Here is a 21,363-nt window from a genome sequence, read left to right on the forward strand (position 1 = left end):
CTTTACTGTCCTGCTTTCAGGTGCAGCCAATGGTGCTGCTAAAGCACCACCAGCAGTTTGAAGAGTGGCACAATAGGTGGCTAGAAGAGAACGTGACCATGGAGGCAGTTGATGTAGTTCAAGACTGGCTAATGGGAGACGAAGACGAGGAGATGGTGCCCTGCAAAACAACTTGTGAGACGGTGAATGTCCATGGGGTCCCGGTGAACAGATACAGAGTTCAGTACAGTCGCCGTCCAGCTTCCCCGTGAGCAGAGACTTGTTCCTGGGACCAAGACGAGTAGGAGCGTTGGTGGTGAAACACATTTACTCTGAGAATAGTGGTGGGAATGCAACGTATGTATTAATGATATTTATCCAAGCAGCATTTTACTTTGGATTATGATGTATTTTCCATATGGCATAGACTTGTCTCCTTGCAGTGTAATCCTCCAGCCGTCATGAAGAGACTCTTAAAAGCTTTATGGGCAGAGGGCTCTCGGCACTGCCACACACTTTTTAGTAGTTTCCTAGCTTTAGGCCACTGCTGGCCAGCCAGTACTGCAAGGCTGAGTGAGGGGGTGAGGCTCTGGGCAACTACCACTGGTGGCTTTGCTGCAGAGATGGAGCTGGGCTGGTGTTTGAGCAGATGCTGGCAGCTGCTTCCACTTTGAAGGGTTTAATGTTGCCTGTCTTCCTGAATTTGTGCCGTCTTGGAGCCTGCAGAACTCTTCAGTGTAACCTCCAAGCGCCGGCACCTGGCACAGATTGCTAGCCCGGCTATGGGCTGCTTCGTTATCTATGTGTACTAATAAGGCAATGAATGCAGTATTTGTTACTGGTGCTCTGGTAAGAAAAACGCCAAAACTGAGACAAGGGTGAGCAGCATGCTAAATGCTCCAACACCCACTCGTCAACTCAGTATTTTGGAGCGTGAACGAAGGGGAAGAAGCTCTCTGAGCTGCCGTGCTTGGCAAGAGAGCTGTTTGTGGCTCAAGACAGCCCCGATGGGCGCCGGATCCCCTGGTGTTGCTTTGGGAACTCACAGCCTGCTGCAGACTCTGCCTTCTCAGCTCCGGAGCTGCTTGGAGCGTGTGCGTGGGGAGGAATATCCATTGCGAGGTCTGGCCTATTATTTTTTTTTATTATTATTTTGTATTTTGCATGTTGATTGGCGGCCTCTGGAGACTGCGTTCTCAGGCGCTTCGCTTTCCTTCTGCATGCCCGGACGCCCTGGTTCTGCTGGGTTGTACCCGTCAGTGACAGCAGTAGATGGAGCTCTTGCAGCACCGTGGTGGCGCTGGAGCTGAGGTTTGTCCCAGATACTTGGCTGTTTCTGCTGGCTCAGCACAGATGCTCTATTTGCAGTGTCACATGGAAATCCATAACGGGCAGTGTTAGATCCAGCCACAGCCATCGTCAACGAGCTTTTCCACTGAACCGTCTGTACGTCTATCGAAGCTTTTTTGAAATGAAACCTAACAAAAACCCTACCCTGAACCATGCAGAACACTATGTCAATTGTCTGACTTAATCTATTGAAAAATCAAGAATCACAGAATGGTGGGGGTTGGAAGGGACCTCCGGAGATCATCTAGTGTCTGTCCCGCGACTCCACCGTGACTTCGCTCATTTTTCAGGGGCCGAGGGCAAGCACACTGGCCGTGGAGTGTATTGCAGATGTAGTGGCGTGAGGCAGGGCCAGCCTCCTTTCAGCTCTGCCTCCACCTTTTTCCCTGCTTTTGGGGGAATAACCCCCCCACCCCGATTTTTTTTGTGGCTTTGATATTTAGGTTATAATTTCTGCCAGACCTAAGCAGCAGCCTGTAGGATTTGTCCTGGGTTATTTCCACTGTACAGCATTTGGTTTTGCAATTGTCTCACTTGACAGCAGAAAAATTCCCTTTGGGGCACATTTAATAGAAAACTGTACTGACTCTTTGTTTCTTTTGCAAAATAATCTGTAGGAGGGAAGGAGGGAGGCCAGTCTCTGGCATTCGTGGCCACTTGCACAACCACTGCCAGCAGAGGACTTTTCATCAAGAACTCGTGTTCTCCATGTCTGGGTCTCTGTTAAATTTTGGTTACTGAAATGATCTGAAGGTTCTTCCCCTGCTCTTGTTGCAGTAAGTGATAAAAGACGCTGAGGGGGAGTGGGGGGACGAGCCCGGTGCAAAGCACAGTATCCCCTTTTTGCTTCCCGACAGCTCAACAAAATACACCTCACTCCTGCTCGCCTCTCTGCTGTCTTCCAGTGGAGATGACAACTGTGCCAAATTTTATGGTTTTATGATACAGAAAAATGTTTACTAGAAAATAGGTTGCAACTTGTGGCTTAAAATGCATTTGATTCCAAGTGTACCAAGGTGTAGGAGGGTCACGCGCCCGTGCACCGTCCCGTTCCATCTCCCTGTTTTTAAGTGTACTTCAGGTATTTTTAAGCATCCTTGTTTTGTAAACCTTAATTTATAACCTGAACGGATTAAAAGTAAGACTTTCACCCTTTGCAGTGCTATTGTCTCAAAAGTGATAGTAGCAAGTGCTGTGAATGGAGTGAGCAGGCAGTGCAGGTTTGAGAGGGGCTTGCTAATGTCTGAGAGTTGAAGCTCGACCGCTGTGTATCTGCTCGCACGACCTTCATTCAAGAGTTTGTTCTTCCATTTTTTTGAAGGATCTTTGCTTTTGGGCTTGTAATTGCTTTGCCAGCTCTTTGAATGTAGTTTTTTTTATATTTATTTGCACATTCAAGTAAAATAAAATATTGATTTTAAAAGTCTGCAGCTCTCACTGTTTTAAATTTCTTTTAAATGAATTTAAACTTTCTGACAATCCCCAGAACTGATTGTCTTGCACCTGAAACTGAATGTTAAATAGTAGAGAAATGCAATTGAAAAGTCGGATGAACTTCCCTTCAAGCAGTTGCAGGGCAGGCTGCGGGATCTGTGGCTTAGATGGGGGGCCAGCAGGCAGCACCTCTTCAGCCCTGCCCGCGCCGAGGAGGAGGCACGGCACAGTGAGCACGCTGGCTAACATCAAAGGGAAATAAGTTTCCTGCAAGGGCCGTGCAGGAGGAGATCCCGTGGGGGAAGATGGTGCCCGTGGCTCCGTGCTTAGGTGTGCGCTGCAGGGAGGTCTCAGCGTGCAGGGCCGGGGCTGGAGGAGAGCACGGTAGCCCAGGGGGTGGCAGAGTTGCTCCACACACAGATAAATGGCAAAAGAATTAGCGTTGTATAGTGCCAGCAAAGCCTGGCTTTTTGCAGCTCGGTTTATTTCTAGCGGCACCTTTGCCATGAGAGGTGCGGCGCAAAAATATGGCCCAGGCCTGGTCCCCAAGTACTCGCACACTAAACACAATGGACGCTGAAGAAAAGGGACTGATCCCAGTTCGGAAATCTATAAGCACATCTGCTCCAGGTTAAGAAGATACAACTGCAACCATGAAAACAACCCTCCACCCGCTTTCCCTCGGCCTCCCCAAATTCCTGGGTAATAACATGTTTAACTGCGTTGCCTGCGAGCTCCGCACAACAAATGAATGTGTAGATTTTGCAAATTAAGCTGCAGCGATGCGACCCAGATCTGATAGGAGTTTCCTTTACATCATTCTCAACACTTCCGTTGCCATAACAAAAGGCAACTCTGCTTTCTGCGCAGCGTGTAACTTGCTCACAGGGAAACAAACTGTTGTTCTCCTCGTAACAATCCTCTGATGCATAAATTGCATGGAATTATTTCATTAAAATGATGGTAGTGGCGTCTCGGAGGACACAGTCCACTTCACACGGGTCTTCTCGCAGAGATCTTGGACTTCTCACAAAACGGACGTTCCCTGCGCTCAAGGGGAGGGACAGCCAGGGCTGACATCACCCGGGAGCAGGCGGGGATCTCAGCACGCGGACGGCTTTGGCAACGACAGACAGACAGACACCTTCAAAATACCTTTCAGGTTTGCAGGATGGAATAAGAATTAATGGTGTCCTGGATTAAGACAAATGGTTTTTCTAAATTAAATTAAGAATCGCTAAAGGGAGTACCTGACTTCAGTATTTAATATTTCAGGATTTTTTATTTTTTTTTTACATGTTTCCGTATCACAGTGATGCACAGAGAGAAAGATGCAGCTGCGAACCCCTGAGAGATAGTCTAGAGTACTAGAAGTACTTCTGACTTTATCTACAAGTGTGTAAGCGTGAAATGAGTTTTTTCTTCATGTTTAAGCCATTCCTCTGGATTAGAACTAACCCACTCAACTTAATGAAACTAGAGGTATGCTCTACCTTCCACTCATCAAAATTAAAGTCTAAATTAAAGCCTAGCAGTTCTAAACCGTATCCGTGCTAAAGCATGAATCCAAAAAGAACCATCTGAGACCCGGTGCTGAAAAGGGAGAGAGTTGTCCGTATCAGGCGAGGTAGCCCTTACCCGGTGTCATTATCTTGCTCATAAAGGACCAAAAGAAGCTATTCCAGAACATCTAGCGAGTTGTAGCGATGCTAATAAACTTCAAATAGGCCTGAAAAATGGCTTCATGTGGACTTCCTACACTCTGAGGTGAAAACCGCAAGCAAGCAGAAGAGTAGCTCTGAAAAAAACCTGTCTCCCCAGAAGTATTCCACCAGCATAAGGCTTACCGGCGGCGAGGAGACGGCGAGCACAAAAGGTGGCATAACCAAGGGAAAAGGTCGGGTGGGATCGCGGGGGAACAGAACTGTGGAACAAGCAGGAGAGGGGCAGGGAGATCCCCTGGGGCTGTGGAGAGTCTCAGGGCGATGGTACGAGACCTGGCGAAGAGAGAGCTGGTGTGATGGCAAAGTCAGGAGGAGCACCCAAAGCACGGAGTCGTCTTCTACATGGGGAGCCTGCCAAGACACTCTGGGGGGCTGGCACGGGGGGTTCCTGGTTCAAAGGACCATCGTTTCTTTTTCAATAGTCAGCAGACATTTTCTCTGCCTTCTGGTTCTGAGAAGGCTCAGATGCTCGCACACCCACCGGCTGGGAAAGGCAGGACCGGCGTTGCCTTCATGGAAAACGTGAGGTTGTGCTGACACCGGTGGGAATGCATGGTGCTGCTGGCACGAAGGCCGAGCTGCTGCCTCGGTGGTCAGCCGCCTCTCCTGTCTGCATCGCAGACGTGAGCTCAGCCCGGGGCAGGTCGCAGCTGCACGAAGAGTTCTGTCTTCACACCTGCTGGCTTGGAGCTGAGGAACTCTCTGAAGCTGCTGGAGCAGAGAAGAATCATAGAATCATGGAATGGTTTGGGTTGGAAGGGACCTCAAAGATCACCTAGAAGGCCCGTTATTTTCCTACCACAGTTTGCTCTTCCAAGCCTTAAAGATGTACGGGATAGGCCAGGTGGTGTTTGTACCCTCCCTCCGAGCTTCAGAATCCCCCGCCTGTTTTCCAGCATTACATCTGTTGGGTTCAGAGCCATGGACTAAAAGAGCACCTTCTCCCAGGAGATGATCTATTGCACAACGAATTACTTTAAAACCAAATTGTTACCCCACAGGGCAGGGATCACACGACTTAAAGAGATGTTAACAAGCCGTGACAAACCTCTGGCACTAGAATTTTGAAGCAAGCTGTTCTGCATCTACAGCAGTCACTAAAGATCACACAGCATCTGAAAAATGAAGGATATAGCAATGAGTAACCTCTCTCTGCTCCACTCCAGAGACCTGGCCATAGGAAGCAGGGCTGCGATTTGCACACTATCTGAACCTGATTATGTCTAATTTTTTGCATACAGACCATGGAAAGGATCCTGGCTGAGGCACGGAAAATATGTGGCCACATGAGTCATTCTGTAATGGTTCATAAATCCTGAGAGAATCACAAAAGCAAAACATCTAACATTGCGTCTTCCCTGTCCCTGCCAGTGGAACTCCACCTCTCGACACGCTCGGCACAAGGATGTGGGAATATGGTGAAAGCAAAGGAAATAGGATCATTTTCTCCTTGGAATAGAAGAATCTCATCAAACAGCAGCCAGGCTCAGCTTTGCAACCTTCACAGAAGAGGCCATTCATAAGCCGAGGAGAAAGAAATGAGCCACTCCTCAGGTTGCCAAACCAAATTTACAGTTCCTACTGCCCGGACTCCAGCTTCTGTCTGTACGCCCTCGCAGAGCCAGGCAGGGGACTGGAGAGCACAAGCCTAAAGCCCAACAACCTCTCAAGCTGTGGCCTCCTGCCCCACTTGCCTACCACGGGGAAGGGGCAAGCTCGGGCCCCTCCACTGGTGATGGATTGGGGACATTCCCAGCAGAGCACGGAACTCTCAAGGAGTTAGAGAAGGGGGGACCAAGCAGCAAATGGTCTTAAAGGCTCAGGTAACATCTGCCAGCGAAGGATCCCTCTTACAAAGTGACGTGAGTTGTCTTCTCCATACAGCCAGCAGGTTTGTGGCAGCAGCACGCCGTGGCTCCAAGCTATTAGCTAAGTGTGCTCAACCCTCTTGGGGGTTTATGGGGTGGAGACTGCACATCTCTGGAAAAACACAGCTCTTCTTGGGCAAGAGCAATTGAAATCCACCATTATCTGCTCAACAGCAGAGTCTTCCTGTGCACCCTTGTCAGGCCACTTTCCTGCTGGATGGAGCTGCTCTCCCTCTTCCTGGTAGTTTATCAGCGGAAGCACAGCGTCTCCAGCGTCTTCGTCAAGGCCTGAGACCTTCCCACTTCTCCTTTCTATGTTATGGCATCCCAGGCTGGTGCAAGTGATGATTCTTTGAAATGCAAATAGCTCCAACCCACAGGACTTCTAACCAACCTCTGCAGTAAGGACAAGGAGGAAGGTTCAGGAGCTTTGTCCCCTGCCTAGCCAGGGAGCAGGAGCAAATAAAGCAACACGAGAACCCTGACAAGGCCAGCCTGATCTGGGGGCTGCGAGGCAGATGCTAAAAACCCCTAACTGCCACAAGACGAGGCTGCAAGAGCCCCGTGCAATCCCTGGGGGCTGGGGACGTTCCTCTGCATCTGCAGCTCTCCAGCACTTCATTTATGTTTCTGTGAGGGGCTGATAATCTTCTCAATTTGCGCTATCAGGAAGCGCTTTGAATCAGGGCATGGGGGAAAAACCTCGCATCTCTTACAGAGCCACTTGGGTCTCTCTTGGGTGGAAGGATGCTTGACACAGGAGGTCAGAAGTTCAGTTTACATGCTAAACCAAATTCAAATAGCATCAAATCTGACCACATTTGTTATTTCCAGGAACATTCTGGAGCAGGAAGGAGGCCCAAATAAGTCACTGGAGCCATCGTCTAGCTCTGATGATGAAGTACATCCCCAATATACACTGGATCTGGATACGTGTGTCCGTCTCCGTCTGGCGTCTGACACAGGAGCTAAGTCTCCACTTGGGCAACGCGCACTCGTGCATGTCGTGACAGCCCCCATACACCTCATCCTTCTCGGGCAGAGCCTGGTGCTTCCGTGAGTTAAGGAGCAGCAGGAGGAAATGCGTAAGCCGGGTCACTAATCCTGCGTTTCCCACACAGCGCTGAGCATAGCAGCACGCTGGTGGATCCCGCAGCAGGATGGAGACCCTCGGGAAGGGACGGCTGGCACACAGGCTTGTGCTGTGCTGCGCCTTTTGGGGACTCTGCCTGGCATCTTCAGACTACGATGGTGAGTGCGTGTCTTTGGGTGAAAAATTGCTTCTTCTTAAAGTACTGGATACTTCGTACCTTTTTAAGATCCCTGAAAACTCATTTTCAAAAGCTATCCATTTTTTTAAAGCTATTTTTAAAGCTATTTTTTAAAGGATGGGGTCAGGCTCTTCCCAGTGGTGACAGGACAAGGGGCAACGGGCACAAACTGGGACATGGGAAGTTCCATCTCAACATGAGGAGGAACTTCTTTGCTGTGAGGGTGGCAGAGCCCTGGCACAGGCTGCCCAGAGAGGTGGGGGAGTCTCCGCCTCTGGAGACATTCCAACCCCCCTGGACGCGTTCCTGTGCCACCTGCTCTGGGTGACCCTGCTGTGGCCGGGGGTTGGAGGAGACGATCTCCAGAGGGCCCTTCCCACCCCGACGTTCGGTGATTCTGTGATCCCATGGGAGCTCACTCTCATTGAGAGTCGCGCATACTTGAGTTGAAGCAGGAGGTGACAGAAGGTGATACGTCCCAGAAAGAAATTGGGGTGGAAAAAACTAGAAAGAGGAAGAAAAATTAGAGGAGAGAGCCCCTGAAACCAAAATCTTTAGGTAAAATTTAGACTCCCGCAGCCACGACTTTACCCTGGAGTGGCCCCAGATCTTCGGGTTCTTTTGAAAGCTGGGCAGAGGCTTGGCGCTCTGGCTCCCCAGTTTCCCCAGTTGTACCACACAGCGATCATTTGTGAGCTGTGGGAGGCCACACGACAGGGATTGTGTACGTTTTCAGTAAGGTTGCTGATGGTTACTCCTGTGCACCTAATTCTGCCAGCCAGCTTTTTCTGCCCGTCGCACAACAGCATTTTATAGAATACTCCCATTTCTAGGGACCCCGACGTAAAATGCAAACCTCAGTGTTTGGGGTGTTGCATATGCAGCCTGCTCTGCAAAGCACAAGGGGAACTGCACAAACAGCAGGTTAACAGACTGCATTTATTTGGCAGATTACTCCCAGAACATCACCGACGAGCAGGTGACGACACCAGAGATCACACCATGTCCCCGAGCCATCCCTGGGGAAAAGGCAACCATAAACAACGTCACGTACCTGTTGATACACGAGGCCACACGTGCTCAGCTGGGCAGCGTGGTCACCGTGCGGCTCATCCCCTGCCTCTACACCCTCGTCTTCCTGGTGGGGCTGCCTTCAAACGGGCTGGCCCTGTGGGTCCTGGCCACCAGGGCTGAGAAGCTGACCTCCACCGTCTTTCTGATGAACTTGGCCGCAGCAGACCTGCTGCTCATATTGGTGCTGCCCTTCAAGATTTTCTACTATTTCCTGGGGAACAACTGGCCCTTTGGGGAAGGCCTGTGCCGGCTGACCACCGCTTTCTTCTATGGGAACATGTACTGCTCAGTGCTGCTGCTCACGTGCATCAGCGTCGACCGGTATCTGGCCGTGGTGCATCCTTTCTTCTCACGTTCTTTCCGCACGCCGACCTTCGCTGCCTGCACCTGCACGGCCATCTGGCTCTGCGCTGCCGTCCTCACCCTGCCCCTGACCCTGCAGCAGCAGTCGTACCCCCTGTACAGAGCAGACATCACTATCTGCCACGACGTCGTCCCCAGGCACGAGGATGACAGGTATTACTTCTACTACTTCATCTGCCTGATCGCCTGCGCGTTCCTCGCTCCTCTGGTGGTGATGCTGTTCAGCTACTGCTCAGTACTGCGAGCCCTCCTGCGCAGCGGGAAGCGCTACTCCTACTCTATGAAGCTCACAGCTCTCGTGGTGTTCACACTGGTGGCCTTCTACACCCCCAGCAACGTTCTCCTCCTCATTCATTACTCCAGCTACAAGTCCAAGCTGTACGGCAACCTGTATATCAGCTACATGGTGAGCCTGGCCATCAGCACCTTCAACAGCTGCGCCGATCCCTTCGTCTACTACTACGTTTCAGAAGATTTCCGGGATAAGGTGAGAAGGAGATTCTTCAGTCACAGAAAACAAAACACCACATCGCTAAAAACCTCCAAGGAAACACTCCCACAAAAAAGTTCCAAAGATTCACTGGTGTAAGCCTCCACCCCAGCTCCCTGCTCCCAAGGCACCCACAACATACACTGGGGATGAGATGAAGACGACACCCGGATCTCACAAGCTTCATCCAGAGCAGTGAGCAGTATTTTCAGGCACGAGTCCTTTCTCCTGTCTGCACAGCTAAAACCGAATAAACCTGGAGCACAGGATTCCTCGAGAGGCGTGGAGTCCAGCCAAGATGTGGAGTGCTGAGCACGTACAGATCTGTTACTGGGACACCGCATGCTGGTCACACATTGCCAGGGATGCTCTTTGCCAACAGACCTAGGTCTGGTTTTCCTAATGCGGTTTTTGCAGACTGATTGCTATTTGTGTTCTATCTCCTTCGCTGCTACTGACTTGCTTGCTGTCCTTGAACGCATATTCCCTTCACCTAAAACTGAAAAAGAACAGGCACTTGCAGAACCACATTTCTAAACGTTTCAAAAGTACTAGGAGATGCCTCTGTGAAAGGTATTCCCCTGGACTCAAAGGTTCTGTCAAGAGAACACAGAGCACTGGCTTCTCTAGCAAACACATTCTTGGCTTGATTAGTAAGCAACAGCACAGTAATTAATGTCAGCCCGTCGTTGGTAACAACTGTAAAAATCCCATTCAATAATCCCTATTTTTGCAAATGACCCTTGGCATCCATAATTTCTTTAGGACAAAGACTGTAGTAATGGATTTTAAAAAAATATTATGTCTTTTGAAGGGAAATATTAAAGGAATTGAGAAAACCCTCGCTCTAGAAGTCCACACTTCTTTGGTGTAATGTCACACACAATCAAGAGCTGTCTCCTATGAAACAAGTGACCAAACCTGTTGCAAATTTGGCAAAATGCAGCCAGCTCATCTCCCAGACACAACTAGGGCATATCTCAAGAGCAGCAAGGTCGAAAAATGAGTGATAAACCTCCTCAGAGTTCCTGAATTCTTTGGTTTTACTGGTATGGACACGACTTCTGTCCTCACCATAACTACGATCAAACAAACTTACAGCCTACAATGTGAATAATAAGAAGAGGCAGACAAAATTGTCTTAAAATCAGTTTTTAATAAAATATTTATCAGAATCTAAACCAAAACCTTTTCTGGACTCAGACTTGCTAAGATTTGTGTGAACAAAACAAAAACGGTCCTAGAGCTGTTTGCGTGTACATATGTGTGCGGGGGCGAAACGCAGGTGAAAAACTAGAGCTTGTCTCCTATGGGTGCAGCACCGCACGCGCGGGGGATGCGCCAGCTCCTGAGCACAAGGAGACCTGCTGCAGCCAGGGCTATTGCCACTCACTCACACATAGCACCTACTAAAAAACAACAAAAAAACCCCCCACAAAACCAACCAACAAAACCCGAACCCAAAACCCAACTGCAAACGGGGCTGAGGTTTTCTAAATAGATCATCTATTCACGATAGTGAAAACCAGGTTATTGTGCATTACATGTCAATAGTCGACATCAGCAGAGCAAGTGCTGCTGTTTCAATGATGGTCTTCCAGCAAGATGAACATTCTGGTATTTGTTTTCTACTGAGGCTGATTAAGAAGCAGAAGAGGCGAGACCAAACACTTGGACAAGAAAGAACAAGGGAACTATTGCTTTAAAATAAATACCATGGTAATGATTACTCTGCATAACGTACAGTTACAAATATATAAATATTAATTTCATTGAAAGGATTGCAAGCAAAAATCACTGATAACTAGCACTGCTGCAGCTATTCAGTAACACAACTTGATGTAAGTAGGAGTCTCTGCGTCTTACAAACCCACTGGCACTTTTCTCCTTTTGCAGTGAGGGACCATGAGAAAAAGGGAAGGAGAAGATCTCTCTGACAGAGGGAGGCGAACGCCTCTAAGCCAGAAACAAGTCAAAGCCCAAAGCAGCAGCAGGCCTGCTGTCCTTGCTGGCTTTCCACCACCGAGTTGGTGTCTTCCTTCGTGAGAAAAAAATAAAATCATAATCAATCCACCCACTCTGTCCAAACTCTGATTAGCTGGTCTTCACGAAGCTGGAGCCTGAGTTTTCAGTGCTGAGTTGTCCTTGTGCTGTCGGGGAGCGTGACCGACAACTTCAGAGTCAGAACTGGGCAAAGCCTATGAATAACGCTGAGTCCAATGCGGCCATGCTGTGTCCAGTGGTTCTCACGGACCGCGTCCTAAAGACTTTCTGTATTCCAAGTAGGATTTTGAAGAATGGAAGGAAAATAATCTAGGAAAATTTTCTTCCTGGATAAGAATTAACTGTGATTATGAGAAATGTGAACAACAAATCTGGGAGAGGGGAAAGCTGTGGACAGAGAGACAGACCTGCTCCTTTACTCCTGTGATCGGGGAGAAAAGGCAACCACAACTGTGTAATTGCAGGTTCTTTTATTCAAATCCTTAAATAAAATGACTTTTTTTTTTTTTTAAACTACAGAAAGGAGCTAGTTTAGTGTGGCAAGACTGGGGGGAGGCGGAGGCTGCCAAGAGCAGATGGACTAGTGATTTCCCTGAAAGTGCCAGAGAAGCTTCTGTGAAGAAGCACTCGAGGTGCAGCCTGAAACCCTGGCACACGACCCCACACGCGCTGTCCTGCTCTAACCGGCTCTGATCGAGGACGCTAAGGCTGCTCTGCCTTTGCCTTCTGAGGGTCTGGGTCTCTCTGGCTTTTCTTCTTCACAGAGACCCCACAGAACAAGGCCCTGATTGATGGGCTGGCACTACCAGGGGGAATTATTTAGCTGGCAGCAATGGGGAGGTGTCTGCATCTTAAATTAGTACATTACATGCACCAGAGCCTGAGGAAAGTGAAGAAAGTCAGGTTTGATACTTGGCTGGAGCTCCCTCCCTTCATCTCCTTGTCCCCAGCGGTGATGCTGTTGGACTGCCCAAGGATCTATGAGAGGACCAAGCAATGTAAAATTACTTCAAATATCTATCCAGAAGCATACAATGGACGAGACAAGGAAACTAAGGCCAGAAAGGGACAGAGGACAAGAGACTGAAGAATCCAGAGCATAGGACCCATCTTCTGTGGGAAGCCAGTCACACAGACATTATCAGGGTGACTGAATGTCTCGTTCTCCCAGACTCAAAGCATTAAACAGCTGAGGCTGGAACCAGCAAACAGCAGGGTTTGTATTGTGCAGCTTTGATATTTAGAAAAGAAAAAAGAAACAACTCTTGTTGCAGCTCACACTAAGTCTGCTATTTACCCAGGGGATAAATATTGACTCAGTCCTGCGTGTGTACACAATAGCCAGTGGCTGCCGGGCCAGTCGCTTACAGGAGATGGAATTTAGTTTAAAGGCATTTATTTACCTGCCAGACAGGAATGCAGCCGCCAGTGCTTCTGCCGTGCTGTGCGGACACAGTGAGGACACGGTCTGTTCATGCACACTGAAGAGACGTGGCAAAACCCTCTGCCGAGAGGCAGTGGATACATACAGGCAGCAGCCACGTCAGGATCCTGCGAGGATAGCTCAGCGTGGCCACGAAGAAAGGCTTGGAAACGCGCCAACAAAGCGGTTCTGAAATCCCTGGGAACTTTAAGACCCAGACCTTCATCATGTCAACTACATTCTGCAAATATCTGGTCCCAGACAAAAAAAGACTGGAAACTACATATGCCCAACTTCTGGGATACCTCCTGGTTCGTCCCCATGTGGACATTTTTCTGGAATAAAGTTGCCTTTATTCTGGAATGCAATGTCTAATGCTGGGGTACATTCTTGTTATAGTTCCTGTGCAAACAAGCCCTGAAAATGAATGGAACTGGGCTTTTTCCTGCTTCCATTCACTAATAAACACCCTCAAAAGGGGTTTCCATCCCACTCTGGGTCCTGGTAACAATAGAATTGGGAAGATAAAATATTAATACTATTTCGCAACAGGCAATTGCATGTAACTCCTCCAAAGAGAACAATGCTGCTCCAGGCAGGAAGGGAAACAAAAAAAATCTTGGCTCCTGCACTTTTGGAAACACAAAGCTTTTGGTTTTAGTTTTGCCGCATTGCTTGGGGCAGGTCAGTCTAAGGGCGTCCACTCTGACACCAGTGATCTGTACTGGCCAGCAGACCCAGGGCCCATGCATAGATTACCATATCCAGAACAACCATCGCATGGGGAATCCTACCGGGAGCAGAATAAAAGTGACTGGTGAAGTCAGGCAAGCATTTAAAAGGACTGCGCGTTGGGTCAGCTTTACTTTCATGCCAGGGTCACAGGGAGGAGAGGGGCTGGGAAGGCTGCAAGCAGCCCCCGTCGGCATATAGTGCAACGTGAAGAGGGCTCACCCACCTAACCCTTGCCGCTGCTCTGGCTGGCAAACTTCCCCGTCTGAAGCCTGCAGTCCTCTGGTGGACAGCCAAACCCTTCAGCCCTGACAGTGGATTTCACTTTTCTCTAGTAAAACGTACCTCCCAAGAACTTCCCTGAACACGGAGCCAATAGGGAAGTTCTTCTCTTGTGGGACATTGTTGTGGGTGCGGCAGACTTACGGGCTGGGGAAGACGATCAGCCTCTTGCTATGTCATAATTAGCAAAACACACTGATTTTTATTGTTATACTTTGAGAGAAAACTTCTCAGCCATCTTTCCTCAAACAGCAGTTCAGCTAAGCACAAGGCCTGGACTTAGCTTCTAATTGTAGCTGGGAAATGGCATTTGCAGTATTCTGATAGTAGAGAAAACACTTGGAAATGGTCTATAGGTTTGAATTCCAGCCCCTATTTTTCTCACCTAGAGGGCACAGCATATTGGTCTCTCATCCTTGGAAGTACCCCAAAGAGGATGCACAAAAGGCAGAAAAACTGACAGAAAAATAATGCTGAGTGTCCCCCTTAGCGCTCCCGATCCCCCGCCATGGGGCAGCAAAGCCTACAGTTCTGAGTGCATCAGGAAGTAGTCATCGTTCAGTTTCTGTTCTGCAGCAGGTCGTCTGTAGGAACAAACTCATACAGGAGTTGATTCTGAGCCTCTTCTCTGTATTTAAATTATATATTTCTGTTGAAAAGAGAACATAATGAAGAAAAGTCACTTTCTCATTATGTATCGTTGTGAAACTTCACTGGGGCTGGACAGAGAAAAGCTTTAAAGGTCACTTTTTATTCTGCGAGGGATGGAGACGTTCGAGTCATGAAGACTTTTAAATGCCACCCTAGCAAGATCTTGTTCCTGGTGGTTCCTTGCTAAAGAGGTTAGGAATTCACTTGTAAGAATGCCCCTTTTGAGGAACCAAATACATTTGACCCAACAAATGAGTTAGTACAGTGTATATTGACTCTCAAACCAGATTTGTGATCCCCCGCTCTCCGGCTCACCATTCTACTGTGGTCACTGCTTCCTGAGTCTTGTCCACTTCTTTTAACGTGCTTGCTGTTGTCAGTTCTGCCACAATCTCAAAAACATCCGCTTCCGATGCATAGGGGTCCGGGTCATATTCATAGGAGTAGTACGACAGATCTGTCTGTAGCGGAGGGCCTTCCTCTGCTGGAAAGGAAACCAGAGAGTCTCAGGTCGTGCTTTAGCCAAAGAAACTGCATTTTGGCATCATATATTGCATCACGGAGAAGGGGAATGACATAAGAGAAAGGCATTTTAATTAGGGAGGCAAATCAGGGGCCAAATGAGTGCCTTATGCAACTAAATGAGGCTACACACGTCAATGGACCTGCATGTGTGTGCTCAGATTCACGTGCAAGGGGACAAGCTACTGTAAATCAGAATTTTTAATCTCCGAATCTCAGACCTGGGCACTGGAAAAAAAAATGAAAGGAATCATAGAAAAAAAAGAAAAAAGAGCCATGTAATATGAAAAAAATTCTCAAAGTCTCCTTTTAAAGCGTCTAATTAACTGAGGTGCTTAAGTTAGGAACAAGTTCACCCTGATATATAGTGAGATAAAAGTAAGAGGTATCTTTGGGAACACCAGATGTCACAGATGAGTTTCTCTGCACCCTGAAAATACATCTTTCTCCTTTGACTTGGTCCAAGCCACGTACCTCAGTTAAGGAGAGACCAATCCATACGAAGATGTGTAACATGTGTGCTCTTTTAAGCCCCATTTTATAAAAGTAAGGTACAAAGCTAGAGGGCAGACTGCGATGGAGCAGTTTACTTGGTGCACGTCATGAAAAACATGCGCAAGATTTCTTTTCAGCCCAACAAGAATGAAGATTTTGGCACAACAGGCCAGGACCCTACATCAAAGCCACTCACTTCTCCCTCAGCCTGACCTAGCAGTAGCTGACATACATCTGCTTCAGCACCCTCACAAACCACTGAGAAACTTCCATCGTTTAAGATGGGAACAGAGACATCGCAGGCAGAAACGTGTATTTATCCTCCTTGCATTCGCTCCAGTCGACACCAAGGCACGGGCAGGTCGGTCACTCAGTGCGTATCCCACTCAGAACAGGCTGTGCCTCTCTGCGCTGGCTGATCGCTCACTGTCCAGAGGGTAAGACTGCAAGATAAAACTTCTAGGAATATCAATAGGTCCCCGTTTGCTAAACTGTTCCTCAAGGCAGCTCAGCTCTCCATCTTTCCTGTTTGTTCTCTGTATACACTGCTCTAATCCAAACCAAAGCGACCACTGAAACGTAGCTGTTGCAGGGAGGAAAAGTCTCTCCCCCGCCCTCCGCCCGGAGTTGGCTTTATTTAAGGAAAATGCTCATCAAGGCCTTTGAAAATGTTTGTTCTCCAGAAATAAAAATATTTGAAGGCTCTTCTCCATTGCCTCCCACATCCTCCCAGCAACAGGCTGAGCCCTAGGCGAGGGAACGCTCGCCTGAAAGCGGAGTCAGTCTCTGTGTTCGCTGCTTCTTGGCCTTCTCCACGTGAGAACCTGCCAGACCATGAGCTCGTTCTATGAATGGATGATTGCTGTCCACCAGGGACAGAATTAACATCACAGACCTCACTCTTCCCAGGAATGCAGCACTGGAATCAAAGCAAAGACGAAAGGCCGACGTTTCCTGTTGCGTACAAACCACTCCCCCATCTCCAAATGTTTGTGCCTCAGCCAATGTTTGCTGAACACCGATGGGGTGAAAGGGAAAATGGCCCACTGCCAGTTCAACCAAGCCTAAAAGAACAGCGGTGCTGCGAATAATGCGCCTGCCAGGGGGTGTTGCGAGATGACTCCACCTGGAAGCAGAGCTCACTCTGGTGTTCCTGTTAGCAGCTAGCCACGGGTGATGGCATTTAATTTTTTTAAAAAATAACACACACACCCCCCCCCCCCCCCAAATAAAAGTATCACAATACCACCCAGAATTTTCTTCCAGCTACTGGCCCTTCTAACTGCTAGAGCAGAACTGCACAACCAAGAGGGCTCCAGCTGTGGGGAGAAGGCTGGGGGGCTCAGGCAGCACGAATGCGGGAGTGCTGCCTCCTCAGAGCAGCACCGGTACCACCGAGTGCTGCTGCCCCACACGTCGATCAAATACACGTGGAATCACAACATTACCGTGATATCAACATACTGTCTTCCAACATCAGCGGCTATACGTTTAGCACTTTTGGCAGAGAAGATCTAGGCAATTTCAGAAGAGCATTAATGATCTATGGAAGCAATCAAAGCACCACTTCATCAGAGAGCTGTTAATCAGAGCTACTGAGGACCCCTGAGGCTCTGACATCCACCCGTGTTTTTGTAGTCTAGTGAGACAACGATCTTAGGAAACCACAGAGAGCCATTTCAGATACTGATACTCCAGTGAGCAACCAAAGTCCTGCCCCAGGAGATTTCAGTCCAAACAAATACGACAGGACCGGGCTGTGAAAGCATACTAGCAGAGCTTCAGTGCTTAGAGGCAGAGGTGGGTCCGTACTACGTGTCAAACACCTGTTCCTTCCCTCCTGGTCTCAGTAATTCACCTGTGAGAAAGAACAGCTGAGGAAGGGGATTCAACATGAATTGTTTCAGCGGAGTCTGTCCCGCTGCACACTTCCCTCTCAGTCCAGATAATATTTCTAAAGATGCGAAGAGGATCTACCCATCTGTACAAAAGAAAGCTACAGTCTTAAGATCAAACCTCAGCCACTCTGCCTCACTTGCTGCGACATCTGCTGCAGACTTTTGAAAGGCATTTTAAAATGCTTTGATGATAGCTAGGTGCTGCAAGAAGCACTGCATCCTGATTTTTCAGGACCATCTATGTACAATCGCTTACCTTGCATAGCATAACTCAAAAGCTGTCGTTTATTCTAGCTAACTCAGGGGCGTATATGGAACTACGCTGCACGTCTGTGTTTGCCAGAGTGAGCCCGAACACATTACGAAGTTCCCCACTGTTTGCTGGAAGGAAGCTGGCTCTCATTGTTTCCATCACTGGGGTAACACAGACAAGCGCTAACAATGAAAGCATCAATCAAACCAAGCCGAGCCCGCACCAGTCATATGGCAAATACAGAAGGATTTCAGACAATATAAACACCACGAGGTTCTCCGAGAAAGTGGTATTTCCTGCAGATTAACACACTGAGGCAGTTTCACCAACGTGCCCTAAGCTTGATTTGGCTCCTGGAGTTTTGCATCCTTTTAGGAAATCACAGATTTAGACATGGCTCATCAGAACTTTCACTAGAAACCCAGAGCACCTGAGCCGACTTAAACCAATCACATGCTTCAGTGCTAACAAACCAGTGAGTCCAAATGAGACCCGTGTATAAAGAGGGATTCATTCATTTGTTAAACTTTGATTCATGTACCGTGTGGTTGACCTGAGAGGAGCCCAGAGGATTAATGAAAATCACATGCTGGGAGCTTTTCCTGATGCAGGATTTAGTCAGTTTTATTTCTGAATGCTCACTCTGCCATGGCTGCTCACGCAGCTGGGTTCAGAAGGGGATCCGCCTTCCAGGAGACTCAGATTGAACACTCGCAGATCTACAACAAAGCCAGCTCTAAATGCTTGTGCTTCGACAAACACATCCGTACGGCAGACAGATTTGCTAATCTAATATCTGTATAAAAATGCCACACACACACACACAAAAATCAGAATTTCCACTTTTGCTCTTATTGATAGCCTTCTGAGCCAACATTGCTTTTGTCTGCTTAGAACAGAAACCAGAGGGCTATTTTTTCTTCAACAAATACTTTAATGCAGATTATTTCAGAAACACTGTTCTAAAAATTTTTGGATTGTGGACTACCATCAAGTTCCACAATTTTTTCCCCAGGTAACCATGTTTTTACTATAAAGTTTCTATTTTAAAATAATGTAATGGCAGTCCCATTTTGTAGACCAGCATCAAAACACTTAGTATGGCCTTGCATACCAGTAGTGCCCTACAGAGCAGTCTGGGAATGCTGCTTTAAAGGGTTCAGGTTGCAAACACAGTCTCCATGCTGAGTACATAGCATTTGCACAGAATAAAAGGCAACACGCATTCATCTCAGTTATTCTAACAGACAGAAATCCGATATATACATTCACATTAAGTCCAGAAACAAAGGGAGGGAAAACAGGAGAGACATTAACCACTTTACGATGGAATGACCCACAGAAACAGCCACGACGGAATATTCCCCATGTTTTTACATCTTAATAAGAGAACCGTCCACTGATTTCTGTAGTGCGGAGGAAGGGCAAAGAACGGGACGGTGTCTCTCACGCGGGACACATGCTAGTCTGAACTCCGGTGCACAAAAAGGACACGAGAAGGCACAGAGTCTTCTCTTGAAGAATTAACTTGTTTTACCGATTTCTTAGGAGAGTTAGAGGCCAGGGGAAAATTAATGAGTGGAAAGCAGCCAGGAAAAATCTAGTCCAGTTTATTTACTAGAAACAGCATGAAACAAACTATTCTATTGACCCTCTGCTGCTTCTTGGTGAGATTTATTGTGAGCCATGAGCAAGTTCGACATGAGCCCTGGAAAAAAGTGTATGAACATAAGCACCAAATAAAATGAGCAGCCAAATTCCTGGCTACTCCATCTACTGACCGTAACATTTTTGCTCCCTAAAGCCCTTTATTCCAAAAAGCAGCTCTGACGGAATCAAGACTGCCAGCTCAATTTTTTCCCAGAACTGCTAGGGACAAAGTTAATCCTCCTGGATTCTAGTTCTTGCAATGGCTCGGTCTGTTGTCATGTCCTGTTCAGTTGTTTGTTGAAACACATTACATCAGCCTGGTTTTAAATGTGATATTTCCAGCTTCACATTGAAGAAAAGATCACGGAGTGTGAGTTGTTCACACACCAAAGCTGAGAACAGGAGGGCCACTTGCCCACTCCTGTGAACAGTTGCCTAAATCTTGCACATGCACTGAATAGAGCAGGTCTCATGCAAGATTGCCTGAAAGGAAAAGGACTAGAAGAGCTAGTCTGTTGTTGAACAGCTATCATCTTAATTTTCCTTGATCCCTTCATTTTTTCTGGTTTCTGAATGTTCTGTCATTTAGAAAACATGAAGACATTCGGCATCTTTCTTTAAACGTGTGTAAGAGTCATATATACTTTTATACAGTGACAGGATAAGCCTTAACCTTGGATAAATGCAAAGGTATGATATTACCTGCTGGAGTTTGTTGAACACTGGGTTGCTCAGCTGTGTGGGAGTGTGTCTCCCTTTCTTCTGGCAAATTCTTGGCTATAAATAAGAAGAAAAATAAATGCACTGGTCGTAAAATTTGTTAATGAATCTCTAGAAAATGTTCGCATCATACTCAGTTCACTGAGCTACTACGCTGCACGTCTTGAAAGGCCAGGCACAATCTCCACAGAACGTTACGTTTCACGGATGTCATTTTTATCTAGGATTATTCACTTCAGATAAAACAGTATCACTCATCTGCTCTGAAGCTCATTCTGATTGGTTAAAACGTACTCACACAGAAAACAGTTATTCTGAGGTAAGCAGAAAGGTAGCTGCTCTTATAACTTAATCCTCTGTAGTATGAGTAGTAAAATAATACATAGGAAGTTTTGAATTCTCCTCTTTTCCCTACCACACGTATGTAACTATCATTTGCTTAGATGAGGATTTGTAGTGTTCTGCAACTAGATCCTAACAGAAAAGGGAACTGAATGAAACCTACAGGCAGAACATTGAGGCATGGGCATCTGTTCTATCCTCGTATTATTCCTGCACGATGCTACTTCCATCTGGCAATGGTTCGTGTAAATCTGTCCATCTGATCCACACACAGGCTCCCCATCGTAGCCACAGTCTCGCGAACACATACACTGCTCAAAATACTCATCCTCCAAGCAGCCAAAAATGTTATTGCACGGTCCAGAGTGAACAAAGCCTGAAAAGTAAACAAAAACATCCAAAGCAATATTTTTGCATAGCATGGGGAAGGGGAAGATGGAGTGGCAATTTTCTTCTGTTTCTCTAAGTTTTCATCTTGAATTCCCTAAGACTTCTCATAGGAATTTACAAACTTGGTAGAATAAAAAGCTCTGGGAACAAAGTTGTCTTTCTGAAAGAATCATATTGCAGCAGACTGCAGATACAGGAGAAAGCAACTATTTTGTATGACATAGAAGATTGAAAGGAACATATAGTTTCTGAGGAAAGTTATTGCTTTCACTGATGCATGAAAACGTTCGATCTTCTTACAGTTAATTGTGCAACTCTATTGCAAGATACTTTAGAGAGAGAAAACCAAATTGCATTTTAAGGAGTTTTTACCTCTACGTTTATTAACACATCTCACTTTGTGCAGGTTCTTTGAGAATTATACATTATATCTTGCCTCTGAAGCACA

At 47.2% G+C, this 21,363-nt stretch overlaps 3 protein-coding genes across 9 annotated transcripts in view; 2 read left to right on the plus strand and 1 right to left on the minus strand.

The window, feature by feature from the left end:
* Positions 1-2,755, plus strand: part of SIN3B (SIN3 transcription regulator family member B) — a 15,191-nt gene extending 12,436 nt beyond the window's left edge. For 3 of the 4 annotated variants that reach the window (XM_054182346.1, XM_054182345.1, XM_054182347.1), the window contains exon 19: positions 21-2,755. In XM_054182346.1, the coding sequence (XP_054038321.1) occupies positions 21-251 (231 nt within the window). In that variant the 3' untranslated portion in view covers positions 252-2,755. The remainder of the gene's footprint in view (positions 1-20) is intronic. The other variant, XR_008463365.1, reaches the window with a different exon arrangement.
* Positions 2,756-7,353: 4,598 nt separating this feature from the next.
* On the plus strand, positions 7,354-10,702 carry F2RL3 (F2R like thrombin or trypsin receptor 3). The gene is made up of 2 exons (XM_054181661.1): positions 7,354-7,606; positions 8,577-10,702. The coding sequence occupies exons 1-2, from the start codon at positions 7,516-7,518 to the stop codon at positions 9,650-9,652; spliced, it is 1,167 nt and encodes a 388-aa protein (XP_054037636.1). The 5' UTR covers positions 7,354-7,515; the 3' UTR covers positions 9,653-10,702.
* Positions 10,703-10,939: 237 nt separating this feature from the next.
* CPAMD8 (C3 and PZP like alpha-2-macroglobulin domain containing 8) overlaps positions 10,940-21,363 on the minus strand; it is a 53,040-nt gene continuing 42,616 nt past the window's right edge. For 3 of the 4 annotated variants that reach the window (XM_054181657.1, XM_054181659.1, XM_054181656.1), the window contains exons 40-43: positions 20,689-20,901; positions 20,166-20,240; positions 14,961-15,129; positions 10,940-14,643 (exon numbers count right to left, since the gene is read on the minus strand). In XM_054181657.1, the coding sequence (XP_054037632.1) occupies position 14,643; positions 14,961-15,129; positions 20,166-20,240; positions 20,689-20,901 (458 nt within the window). In that variant the 3' untranslated portion in view covers positions 10,940-14,642. The remainder of the gene's footprint in view (positions 14,644-14,960; positions 15,130-20,165; positions 20,241-20,688; positions 20,902-21,363) is intronic. The other variant, XM_054181658.1, reaches the window with a different exon arrangement.

The sequence above is a fragment of the Rissa tridactyla genome, chromosome 22, assembly GCF_028500815.1.
Source record: "Rissa tridactyla isolate bRisTri1 chromosome 22, bRisTri1.patW.cur.20221130, whole genome shotgun sequence".
NCBI classification, from domain to species: domain Eukaryota; kingdom Metazoa; phylum Chordata; class Aves; order Charadriiformes; family Laridae; genus Rissa; species Rissa tridactyla.